The following is a 13,844-nucleotide window of genomic DNA, read 5'->3' as shown; positions in this document are numbered from 1 at the left end:
AAGGAGGACGTCTAGAAAGGCTTGTAAGGCTTATTTCAAGCCCACTGACCGTGGCAGGTACTCACCAAGTTGGGAGAGAGCAGGGACTGGAAATGCAACAGAAGACCAGCGGAGGAGATCTGCTCCAGCCAGCGGCAACTGGCTTCCTGACTTTCACTCTCAGCGCTGAGAGCTTGATTTAGCACAGCCAACAACTGCTCAGAGAAAGAACAAACCGCCGCCACCAGACTCTGGCTGAACACCATATCTCTCCTCAACTGAATCTCCGAGTCTGTAGGAGAGGAGAGAGTTCGATTAGCATAATAGTGGCTAAGACGAGGAAGAGTAAATGATGGCATGGACATTTTCAGGTGAACAATGGATAACAGAACTTCTTCAGTCTCCACATTGTCTCTTTATGTGATGTTTAAAAAGTGAAATCAGAACCATCAAACGATCTTAAGACACTTTTGTACTTTCCAATAAACGCATTAGACACCATAACAAAACACTAGTCTTTTTTCCTCAGCCAAACGTTTTTAATTTAGCTGCATTTTCTAGTCATAACCTTGAGAAACGGCGTCTTTTTATTAAATTATATTTCCTTAAGGGGATTACAGAAGTCTCTGAGGGCTCTGCTCGTGTGGGTAATTTTTCTCGCTGGATGCTGGGCCTCTGTTGCAGGTGTGAGAGAAATGCTGTGTGGAGGAATTCTCAACTGAGTGTAATTTATTCAGGGTGACCTCAAAAGACTGCCTACTGTTTGGTGTGACAGATTATAGAGCATAATGAACGAGTCGGAATAAGTGTGCGGTGAAAAGTCTGTAAATGATGTGTTCCTTATTTGTCATGTATATTTATAGTATTTGAATAATATGCCTGAGTAATTTATGGTTTAATCGACACTCACCTGTGTATTGAAGCAGGACCAACAATAGGCGCGTTTTCACCTCTGAGGGAATATGAAAAGCAATGTCATTCAAAAAAATCTTTTTAAATAATACAATAAAGCTGTTTTGTCCAATGCTACAAAAAATCGAGTTCTGAATGTAATTATATATTAAAAAATAAATAATTTCCTGCAGTACATAGTTGAGTGAAGTAAGTTGAGCTGAAATACACAGACGGAAATGGAATAAGTGTACAGCGAATATGATGCTGAATATTATAAATCTTAATATCCTTTGCAATAAAATAAAATAATAAAACGCAGTTTCACCCTGGTAAATATTTTATTATTATTATTATTAATAAAAAATAATGTGTAATTTCCTTGAGTTACAGTCTTGTAAGCACATCATACTAGACCGTAATGTTCTGCCTTTTGTTCGTTTGTTTTTGCTGCTAATTCATCAGGTTTGGCATTTACACACACACACACACACACACACATCAGCGTGAGGAAGTTAAAATGCAGGAGAATGCTTTTTCAGCCCTTGCTGACAACTGACCTGAGGGAGTTAAAGCCAAATACTCACTCTCTGCCCTCCATAAACTCACATTCAGCAGTGTGTGCTTGAATAATAGCAGCATCCAGCCCTATCGAGAGCTGCTGGAGTGGTTGTTTTTGGCCAGGATCGCACGTATGTGCTGTGTGTCGGTTTTGAAACCACTGACCTTCCGCAAATCTGCCGATGGTGTGTGTGAGAGTCTGAACGCTGCTGGGCAGGTTCCACGGATCCTGCTTGACGTGGAGCCGCAGTTTCTTGGTGCAGTTGAGCTTGGGCTCCATGTCCTGGTGAAACTCTGTCCAAAAACAATCACAGGACCATTGGAGTGCAGGATCAAACAGACAACTCCACCAAACTGAACAATACACATTTTTTACGCGGCACACAAGACCCTGTGGAGTGGGATCAGCAGGGTCGTAAAAAATATGTGATATATAGCTCCAATGCCCTTACAGTAGATGACTCTGGCCATAAAAGGTGTCAATGCTTGTTACCATGGCGATGATAAAAAGGTATGGTGCAGTGACACACATATGCCATTTCTTACACACACACACCTATCCTTCCTGCTCCGTTCAGGGAAAAGGAGGGTGGGTGAGATGGGCTTACATCATTCGATTCGTCTCAGTGATTATATAATAATTTCCTTTGAGCTCTCTGTAGTGATGTAAAACATTTTCAGGAAACTACCACACACAGAGTACGAGCAGGTCCACTACCAAGGCAAACAGGTCTCTATTACCTACATAAATATAATTCTCTATGTATGTTAGTCTCGTTTATTTATTTATCCCTGCTTGTGTTTAATGCAGCAAAATATAACATAAACAAACTATTTAATTAAAAAACAACAGCATTTAAAAAAATATAATACATTTATTCATATTATAAATATTTTTATTTATCATTTATTAAAAAAAAACACAAAAAACAATCAAATGTAAAGAAGTAAACAATAAAATATGCAATAAAATTTAATTCTGAAAAAAACTAAATCAAAATAATAAATATGCAATAAAATGAAATATGAAATGTATGAGATGTTTATACAAAAGATATTCGGGTAAGCTTTGTACACAGGCAAGCAATAATGGTTTTAAAGATGCCTTTTTAGTGTTTACTTTTTTTCACTAGCACTAAGAAGCAGTTTTGTTTCTAATTCCCATTTTAAATCCCACTTTCTCATCTGCACGTTATACCTTAAATAAACTAATCACATGAGCAGTCACACAAATTATAATCAACTATTAAAACCGTGAGGACTACATAATAATCTGCTCATCTCCTTACTACAGCAAAACAGCAAGATTTTGTCAAGGTATAAAAGTAGATTCAGACCACACACAGATAGAGCAGATTTTCGCTGACTCATCACTTCATTTAAGATTTATTTCCCAGGCAAAGAGCTCCCTGCTTTCAAATATCACTAGAACAATGCCTACTGTGTTTATCAACCTACCAAATGACCTTGAGCCACATCCTGTGTGAAACTGTGCCTTTGGGAATGAACTTTATTATCACATAAACCGGAGACTCGGGAGTTACTGCAGATTGCATTAAAGTTTGTTTCTACTGTCAACACTTTGAGAGCTTTGTACCTAGAGCTGATTATCTATCATTTAGCTTCATGCTCCTTAAATTAAAAATTAGTTTGAAGAGATTAAATCATACCGGCTTTCATGGGTGAAATTCACTTGAGCATCACTATGTCCTATTTATACGAGAGCGCATATGAAGCAAGAACCAAAGTGTATCATCCAAATGTAATTAAAACTGAATAGTTTTTCAGTGCCGTTGCTAAATAAAATAATCCAAAAAAATAAAATATAAAATAAACAATGCAATAAATAAAATTAAATAAAGACTGAAAAAAACTATAAAATGAAAAATAAACAAATAAAATAAAATACAAATATACAAAAAACCTGAAACAATAAATAAAAATAATTTAAATATATAATTGTAAACTATACTGAACTATAAAATATATAATAAAGGAAAATAATGAAGTTAAATTAAATTAACAATAAAATACATAATAATATAAAATATAAATGTAAAAAAATATGAAATAAACAAAAAGAAGTAAAATAAAATAATATAAAACATACAACAAAATTAATATAAGATATAATATGTAATAAATATAATGAAATAATAAAATGTAATAATATAATAATATGTAATAAAATAAAATTTAATAATATGTAATAAATTAATACAATTAAATAATACATAACCTAAAAATAAAGTTTAAAAAGTCAAACAAAATGTAATAAAATACAAAAAATATTCAGATAAAAAGAAAAAATTCAAATAAAGAAAATTAAATGTTGAAGACAAAATACAATATATAATAAACAAGATGAAAAACAACAAACCAATAAAATGCACAATAAAATAGTATGAAAAAAAATGTATACAAAAGATATTTCTCTCTAAAATTTGCAATTCAATGGGCTGTTTTAAATGGATTACCCTATGAGTTGTGTCCTTTTCAAGGGTGCAAAATCTTCACAAAATTTAGATGAGACAGAGGAAGTGACCCAGACAATCTCTACGAGTCCAATGTCCTAGTGTCCTCAGATCAGATACACAGATCTAGCGCCCTAGACTATCTCTAGTAGTCTGGTGCTTTTTATCTGTCCCAGATAAAATGAATTGTACAGATTTGATTAAGATGATTTGTAGTAAAGGACAAATCTGAGGTTGGAGCAGTCCATCAGAGAAGTCTCCACAACGTTTAGAGGAAACCCCCACCTTTAGCCACACTTCCTTTTGCCAACAGCCCTTTACACGTGAAATACAGGCCCAGATTTATGTCACTCTTTTCACCCTTTCAGACATTTCAGAGGGGCTGTGCCAGAAAAAGGTCGAAAAAATGCATTGTCGGAGATCCCTAGAGATCATAATATCATAAACATGTATAGTTTCTGAGTTTCAGCACACGATTTAAGTCCTGCTTAAGTTATGCAACCCATAACAAAACGTGCACTGAGCCATGAAAGTCACTTTAATGAATATCGTCTGTATGAATACGCCTGCGCCAACACAATTTACTTCATTAACACAAGAATCTGTCGATACCTTGAAGTCCCCGTCCCGGAGTGAAACACTTGGTCTGTTCAAAGGCTCGAGTCACAGTTGCCCCTTTCAACAAACTGGTGATGGACTCCACCTGAAAATAAGATCAGCACCAAGACATCACAGGAAATGAAACTTTAATTAGCTGACTGAGCAAATGTGGACAAATTCAACAGTATTTCAAAACTCGATCTCTTTAGCGCTTGTAAACCTAAAGTGCCCAAGGAGGCAGTCTGCCCAAACAAAAGCCCCTTGAACTCCCACCCCATCATCAGCAGGAAAGCATTTGGGCTGTGCTCCCGGAAACCTGCGTGCTATAAACCATTCTCCGTTTTACTGGTGATTGAGACATCCTCGTTAAAAAGTGTGGAGACAAACGGATTGATCTCTGGGGGAAAACTATCACGGCCGTGGTGCATTATGTGAGGGACTTCTGTTTTTAGGTGTGAAAGAAGCCAAAGGTGAAGTCTTCTTAAGAGCAGATGGGATAAAAGAAAAGCTAAAGAAGAAGCTAAACCATGTTGGCATTATTTAATAAAACTTTATAATTTTTATAAACTTTAAAATTTATATTTTAATTTTAATATGCAATAGTTTAATTCATTATTAATCAAAACGTGGAACATAATTCAATAAATATTACCATTATTATTACTTATTTTACATTTAAATATTAATAGGTAGTTGACATGATATTAAGTGACTTATTATATATGTTAAACTATTTTCAACAATTATTCTGTTTCTAATTTTTAGTTAATAAGTGCCATTTTTATGACAATGTTTTGTTGGATTAAATATAAAAAAACTTGCTCTTCAAACATCTCACTTGCCATTTAAAAGAGCATTTTTAAAATAACACTTTACAGCACGATTCAATTCATTAATAATTAACAAACAAATTATTGTGTATCCATTAACCTTAACAAATCTTTAACATCTTTTACAATGAACAATGAACAAAACTTTATTGCAAGGTAATGTATGATTTCATGCAAATGTGTAAAGTAATCAACTAATGTTCATTTATACTTATATATATATATATATATATATATATATATATATATATATATATATATATATATATATATATATAACTTTATATATATAAATTGAAAAGTATATGTAGAAAATAGTTATTTGTACATATAGCAATCCAATAATTATTATTTCTATATCCACCATTATTATTAAACCTTTTTCTTAAAGCCTTTATGCGTAATGCATTCTAAAAGACTTATTAAAGGGTATAATGGAATATATTTATTAATAATGTGCATTGTAATACATTATATCTTATCACAAATAATGGCAACTGAATTGAAAATGCATAGTGAAACAATGAATTGATAAGTTTTATATTGTATTGACTGTGGTTACATTTATTCAGGAGATTGTATAATGCATTAAATACATAAAGACTTTATATAGAGTGTTACCATTATTACTATTATTTATATTTGCATAAAAAAGGATATTTAATTGCAACCAAAAAGGCTGCTGCTATTTGTTATGTGCCAAAATACTGAAACAAAAAGTAGATTACATGCATGTGGATGTAAAAAGTTTGTTGATCCTGACAGCGAACACACACCTGACTGAACAGATGCTCCAGGAAGCCGTGTAGCTTCTTCTGCTTGTCATGAGATATCCATACACTGGTTGGCATCTCGTCACCTGTGTGTGATTGTGTGTGTGTGTGTATGTGTGTGTGATTTATTGTGTGTGTGTGTGTGTGGAGAGGGTATAGTGGTAATCATTAGAGGATACCATCATTCAACACTGAGCCCTTAACACATTTGTTTCATTAGTGAGGTAGTGCCATAACAAGACAAGCAATTCTCTCCTTCTCCCCGTCTTTCCTGTCCTTCTCTTTCTCCATCGGTTCAGAAGTTAGCATCAAATGGCCATCAGTTGGCAGACTCTGTATTTTGGCGGGTTCTGATTGACTAAGTGGAAAATGCGTGGTTGATGTGCAGCGCAATGAGATAAGAATCAATCTGAAAGGCATTTCCAAGCACTTGCCAAAATTGATTACAGTCGTGGAGGATTTATCAGGGAGGTGAACTAACAATGGTGTTGTGGTGTCAGACGTGCGCAGGATTATGTCTGGTTACATTACCTGAGTCCATCTCGTCGCTGTGAACGTAAGAGCTGCAGTGACTGCTGCAGATGCTGGTGAACGACGCTATGGAGTTCCTGTTGCTGTTGCAATCACTGGAAGAAAACCAAAGAATGTGTTATGAACCAATAATTTGAATAGTAATGCAGGGCAGGATCACAACGGTGCTGAAGGATTCTGTTTTCAGTTACAGCTAAAATATAAGAGAAAGAATTAAACAAGAACGAGACGAAACGAAATCAAAGCAAAGCAAAGCAAAAGCAAAAGCAAAAGCAAAAGACTAAACTAAAATAAACTAAAGTAAAGGAAAGGAAAGGAAAGGAAAGGAAAGGAAAGGAAAGGAAAGGAAAGGAAAGGAAAGGAAAGGAAAGCGAAATCAAAACAAATCAAATGAAATAAAAAAAGAAAGAGATGCAAAGCAAATCAAAGCAAAGTCAAACAAAATTATTATATACATATATAAACAAAAAAAATTATATATACCTTAAATATACATTTAACTATAATTTCACTAAACTTTTGTCATGACTGTAGAAGCAGACTGACTGTGTTTAGACACATACTGACAAAAAGTGTTATGAACTGCTTTCAGAACACAGCGTTGTGTAAAATCGGGCAGACCTGATGCTTTAGAGAAGACGCTTCATCTAAGTACTAAGTAGCTACTGTAAGACACATTACCTATAGGAGTCCCTGTTGCTGATGGTGTCGTGACCCGAGTCCTCCTGCTCATCTCCGGTCACATTAAAACACACTTTCTTCCCATTGCGTTCACTTTTCTCACTCTCACTCTCAGCTGAAATGTAGCTCTCTGTGGGCTTCCCTTCAGACCCTGTGGGATGTGTAATAGAAGAGAGCAAACTGTGGGAAATACAGAGAGAAAGAGAGAGACAAGGAGAACCAGAGAAAGATTAATCACACTTTAATCACACTGCAATCTATGTGCAATAAAAGCATCAGAATCTACACCTCCAGAAACACATGTTCATGACTCAAATAAACAGAGGGAGAAACACATCACACTACGACTCTTTCACAGTTAACCAGGGGTGAATAACACAATGAGTAGGCCGTCTGTCCATGTCAGATGTAGCTTACACTGTAGAAAGTACACTACAGGGAATTGATGGAAAATAAAACAACGCAAAACAAAAGTAAAACAGCCATCTGTCAAAGGTGTTTCCCTCAACTTCTGTATGTCACATCACATGGTTTGAAAAATGGATAAAATAAAATAAAATAAATAAAGAAAGAATTTGTACATTGCACAATATTATGTAAATATTTATGGTATCTTTATAAAATGGAAAATATTGTTCTTTTTCTTGAATAAATATGCTAAAGACATTATATGAACTGAATATTGCAACAAAGATGAATATTATAGTGGGAGACCTCTGTAATATAACTTAAGTCACAAAATATAGAAAACAATATAAAACATATGTCTAAACTATTTTGTCAGCTAACAGCTGCTGTAAAAACGCAGTGGTCTATTAGTTTTTGTTTCATTTGTTGTGTTTTTTTATAGTTATATGGATATATAATTTTATAGTCAGCTTATTGTCTTATTCCTGTTGTTTGTGGATTATTTTCATTACACCGTGGCTTGATTTAGTATGTCTGTGGCTCATTTCCCTTGTGTTATGGTTTATTTCCATTATGTTGTGGGTTTCTTTGTTGCTCTGTGGCTTATTTCCTTTGTGCTATGCATTTTTCTGTTACACTTTCAACTTGCTTTTGTTATGCTGTGCATCCTTTCATCCTAAAAATCTTTTAAGTCTAGCACGGTTTAAAGTTATATTTGAAATGTTTCGAGAGTTGAACGTGTGAGGATGACCAGAGCCAAACAAAATCACAACCTGTTTGTGCTTGGCTTCCGGACAACAACTCGAGGAAGTTCAAGGTCCTCAAAATACGGATAACATCAAAACAAGCATATACAGCTGTGTCAACAGTCATAACTCCGTTAGGAGAACGGCGAAGAAAATTTAGACCCTTATTCTCACACATGGGGACATTTAAGCTATATTTTCAGTCTGGTTTTGAGGCCCGGTCTCTCCACACATGAACATACTAACATGTCAAGCCTTGTTTGAGTTTCAGACAAACCCCTCTGGGTTCTTTTAATGAGAGGGGACACATAAACATACTTTTGTGGAATATGTTCCCTTACAAGCGCAAACCGTAGCTCTAATTCTCATCCTAACAATAAACAAAACCTCGCCGAAATCGCTTCCAACCCAAACCAATTCTGCGAGTGAGAACCTGAGGAAAGTTTCCAGCGACGCCTCACTCGTGAGACCGCCCGAAGGCCTCTCCAGCTGCCCTAGTTCTCCAACTTTGCGGTTTTCTAACAATGTTCCCTCCTGTCAAAGCAGACAGGTCGCCACCATAGAGTACCATTCTGTCGCCACTGAAAAGAGCACCCAGCGTCGCTATTGGCTGGAGCTTAATAAGGAAGTTTGCACAGCATGGGGCCTCGAGGGGCACTGATCATCAAAGTGAGAAGAAGTGGAGGAGGGGAACAATGATGAGAATCTGCAGGGGAGATCTTGGTTCGGGTCCATGGGTCTCTCTGCCTACGGTCCTTTATGCACGAGTGCTTTCATGTGACATGTGGGGGCTCTTTACATTCAGCTAATGTCATGCAGCTGATTCAGCACTTTCAACTCTAATCAGAATGTGACTTCTGGTCAAGTCGCACAAAAGACATCGCTATCTGAAACAGCTGAAAAGGCAGATATGAAACATCTGCATTTCACTAGCAGGACAGTATAGAAGCCAAAGCCAAATGAACGGAATTTAATATGGGTTTTATGGTATATGATCTATGTGGATAAAATGTTCTTTGAAATGTATTTCAAGTCTCAGTTTTTACTATACGAGTGCCTTGAAGTATTTCATCTTCATGAACAAAACTATAAACGCAACATTTTGGTTTTGCCCTCACTTTTCATGACATTTTTGTACACAAAAAGCCTATTTATCTCAAATATCGTTGACAAATCTAGAGTTAGTTATCGTTTCTCCTTTGCTGAGATAATCCATGCACCTCACAGGGGTGGCATATCAAGATGCTGATTAGACAGCATGATTGTTGCACAGGTGTGCCTTAGACTGGCCACAATAAAAGGCCACTATAAAATGTGCAGTTTTATCAAACATGTTTTTTGCATGTTTTGAGGGAGCGAGCAACTGCCACTTTGGAGAGTTGTTCTCTTCAAGGAGGAATCACAGTTTTAACTGTACAGGGCCGACGGCAGACAGTGTGTAAGGAGTTATGCGGGTGAGCAGTTTGCTGATGTCAACATTGTGGATCGAGTGGCCCATGGTGGCGATTGGGTTGTGGTATGTGGTATGTGGTGTATGTTATGGACATATGGACAGCGAACACAGGTGCATTTTATTGATGGCATGTATATATATATATATATATATATATATATATATATATGTGTGTGTGTGTGTGTGTGTGTGTGTGTATTTACATGTGTGTATGTATATGTTTTACATACAATAGGAATATAAAGTCATACAGGTCTGGAATAACAAAAATGTGCTAAAAATGACTTCATTTTCATATTTAGCTGAAGTGCCCCCTTAAGGCAGTTGTACAGTAACAATAAACACCAGGCAAGTCTTTCTGAACCACCCACTTCAGATCCCCGCATATTTTGCTTTTCTTAGCCTTTTCTTCAAACTCAACAACTAGAGATCAATGCGCTTCTTAATCCACAGCGGAGTCAGAGGCTTCCGGAAGTGGCTCTGGTGAGCTACTCGGCTGTTATTTGCCCCATTATTGCTGCATGATAGGGATGGCTGTCTGACAACCGCCTCCAGGCAGCCATTACTGCACTCTCTCTTGCCCAAGGCTATGAGGAAGGTCATTATCTCCCCACCAGATCAAGAACGGCCTTGCCAATAAGCACACTCACAGACCTTCAGCCAGCAATCGGCACTGACAAGCATATGGCAGCAGCAGTGAAAGGTGCCGCCCTCACCGTAGATCAAGACTAGCTGTAATTGCCATCATGTCCACCGAGGCTCTGAGCATGTGATGTCCATGTAATGATGAAAATTCAAAGGCTGACGAGATAATGGATGTTTTTTTTATTTAAACTAAAATTGGTATGAATAAAACTCCAATGACAGAGGAAAAGAGAAAGCAAGAGTAATGTAGTCTTGTTAGTGGCTTGTGCCTTGTTGCAAATTACTCAGGGAGAGTGACATTTACAGTGTACTGCTTGAGTTCAGTGAAATTGTGGCATTTATTTATTTATTTTATTTAGCAGATTCCCATTTTTGGGATAGGGGCCTCACAGTGTCCCATTTCCTTCAAGGTGTTAATGTGTCTCCAGAAAATGAAACAATCAACAGCTCAGCCCAGACAGGAAGAACCCACCCTCTTTTTACTAAAATGTTACACACACACACACACACACATTTAGTTGCTGGAGGAAAAAAAGGTAATTAGAGACGCAATGCAAATTCCAGATGTTGGGTCATGTGAATTGTACATAGATTTTATGGTTGCTGGGACTGTAACATCCCATAGAGGCGCAGTTATATGAACTGTCACATCTAGAAACAATTTGTGTGATTTCTGATGTCATTTGATTCCAAATCCAGCATTTGAGTAAACGCATCAAATAATTTACAGTCAAGGGAGATAAAATAAAAATGCTGCAAATTAGTTAATATTCAATAAGTGTTCAATATAATTAGCTAATCTCAACCCAAGACTTTACAATGTTCTACCAATTATTTGATTTATTTCAATTTGGTATTTAAAGTTTTTTCATTTATCTTTGTTACTAAACAACAACGTCATAACATTAATTAATGATTTAAATAAAAAGCACAGTCTGGAAAACTCTAAAAATGAACAAATCAGAAAATATGTATTATTATTTTATTACAATGCTGTTGATAAATCATTTATAAAGCTCTTGATAATATTTGATAAGCAATTGATTGTCTGGTATATTTTGTGTGCCAATTGCTTGTATTTTTTGTAAAGTGTCCTTGGGTTCTTGAAAGGTACTATAAAAAATATTATTATTATTATTATTATTATTATTATTATTATTATTATTATTATTATTATTAAAACAATATTTTATAATATTAATGATCATCTTTTTATTATTTATTTATTAATTTATAACTTATATTTATAAAATCTGTTACTATATAAATAGCACATTTGCACATGCATTATTCTGTATATTTTCTCTGTTTTATACATAACGTCTCTAAACTTTTTATCCATAAAATAGCACTTTTGCACATTCTTAAATCTATTTTCTCTATATTTTTATTGCCATATACTTATTATTTCATTCATTTATTGTCTGTTCCCTTTATAATTATCATTATTTTTATTGTGTTAAATTTGTGTTTGTGTTTATTGTTTATTGTATTATTGGTAACACTTTCTATGAAGCCAGTTTTTATAATAAATTATAAGGGTATTCTTAAGGCATTATAAAGAATGCATAATGCATTATAAAAACAAAAACCACTTATAATGTGTTATAAAACATATATCTGATCTTATGGCTGTTTTAGAAAAAAATTTATTGTTATTTTTATTACTTATAAGTGTTAAGTAAAATGACAAGATATGAGAGTTATAAGAGATATAATGCGATATGAGAGTATCGCATTATAACTATGAGAAATATAATCCACTGGTTGTTTTGCACTGAGCACCTAAACAACAATTTCGTTTTTTTGATTTCTTTTCAACCTCTCTGTGACTTTAAAAGCATGATAACCAGGTAGACCAGTTCATTCGGAGGGTAGGCCACCAACAAAAGAATAAAGAGAATAATACATAAACCAGGATGAAGGATGTTCTCCGATGAAAGATAATACATTTCTAATGATCAAGCTCTCTTTGTGATGAGTTAAAGAGTTCCCTGGAAGCAAAGGGCAGTAATACAGTTCAGAAACAACTCTGTTTGCCTTGAAAAAAGTTCTGATTCACATTAAAAATTGACTTCACTGAAACTTCTTGTACCGAATAAAAATGTCATACTCATGAATCTGGGCGGCGTAGCACTCCATCTCTTTGACAACAGTGGTGAGTTTGGTCAGAAGTTTGTGGTACGCGTCCAGGATGAGCAGGTCGTCCTCTCGGAGCAGGAAGCGCAGACCGTGACCTTCTGCCCTGCTCAGACTGTGTCCTGATGGAGCGGCCATGCTCGTGATACTATGCTGGACGTAAACCATGGGGTTCAGTTTGCCTGAAATCACAAACCAGTAAAAAAAAAAAACACTATTAAAACCATAAATTTCATAGATGTCTTTAAACCGACAATTCGGTCTTATAAAGATCATATCTGCTACTAGAACTAGGAAGTATGATCACATTAGCCCAGTTCTGTCAACACTGCACTGGCTCCCTATCAAACATCGAATAGATTTTAAAATCCTATTAATTACCTATAAAGCCCTGAATGGTTTAGCTCCTCAATACTTGAGCGAGCTCTTATCACATTATAGTCCTGCACGTCCGCTGCGTTCTCAAAACTCTGGCCATTTGATAAAACCTAGAATATCAAAATCAACTGCGTTGATCATTTTCCTATCTAGCACCTAAACTCTGGAACAATCTCCTAACTCTGTTCGGGAAGCAGACACACTCTGCCAGTTTAAATCTAGATTAAAGACACATCTTTTTAACTTAGCCTACACATAACACACCAACACACCTTTTATTATTCAAATCCGTTAAAGGATTTTTAGGCTGCATTACTTAGATTTGCTGGAACCGGGAACACTACTCCTAAAATACGATGTACTTGTGACATCGTAAAAAGAATGGCATCTACGCTAATATTAGTCCTGTTTCTTTCTCAATCTGTTTTCACAGTTTGTATCCAGACTAGATGGTGGATCAGCACCCAGAGATTATGTTCATCAGAGACCAGAAAACCTAGATGCGCCCGTCGACAGATCACCAGATCCTGATGCACACACGCACACGCACACACACTCATTTACACTACCTGACACAGCTGCGTTTAAAATTGAACTGGAGGTTAAGTGCTGGGCGTCCGGTCAGAGGAGAACTGACCCCAACTGAGTCTGGTTTCTCCCAAGGTTTTTTTTTCTCCATTCTATATGCATGGGGTTTTGTTTCCTTGCCGCTGTCGCCTCTGGCTTGCTTGGTTGGGGACACTTAACTTCTAGTG

The 13,844-nt window shown here is 35.8% G+C and overlaps 1 protein-coding gene across 3 annotated transcripts in view; it reads right to left on the bottom strand.

Annotated features, from left to right (window-relative positions):
* Positions 1–13,844, bottom strand: part of prex2 (phosphatidylinositol-3,4,5-trisphosphate-dependent Rac exchange factor 2) — a 108,137-nt gene that overhangs the window by 34,332 nt on the left and 59,961 nt on the right. For all 3 annotated transcript variants that reach the window (XM_043226724.1, XM_043226722.1, XM_043226723.1), the window contains 8 exons: positions 12,686–12,893; positions 7,321–7,500; positions 6,640–6,734; positions 6,112–6,194; positions 4,518–4,608; positions 1,597–1,725; positions 890–931; positions 66–271 (listed from right to left, as the gene is read on the bottom strand). In XM_043226724.1, the coding sequence (XP_043082659.1) occupies positions 66–271; positions 890–931; positions 1,597–1,725; positions 4,518–4,608; positions 6,112–6,194; positions 6,640–6,734; positions 7,321–7,500; positions 12,686–12,893 (1,034 nt within the window). The remainder of the gene's footprint in view (positions 1–65; positions 272–889; positions 932–1,596; positions 1,726–4,517; positions 4,609–6,111; positions 6,195–6,639; positions 6,735–7,320; positions 7,501–12,685; positions 12,894–13,844) is intronic.

The sequence above is a fragment of the Puntigrus tetrazona genome, chromosome 24, assembly GCF_018831695.1.
Source record: "Puntigrus tetrazona isolate hp1 chromosome 24, ASM1883169v1, whole genome shotgun sequence".
Classification (NCBI taxonomy): Eukaryota; Metazoa; Chordata; class Actinopteri; order Cypriniformes; family Cyprinidae; genus Puntigrus; species Puntigrus tetrazona.
Note: the sequence above shows the minus strand (reverse complement) of the source record. Positions and strands in the feature narration are given on the sequence as shown.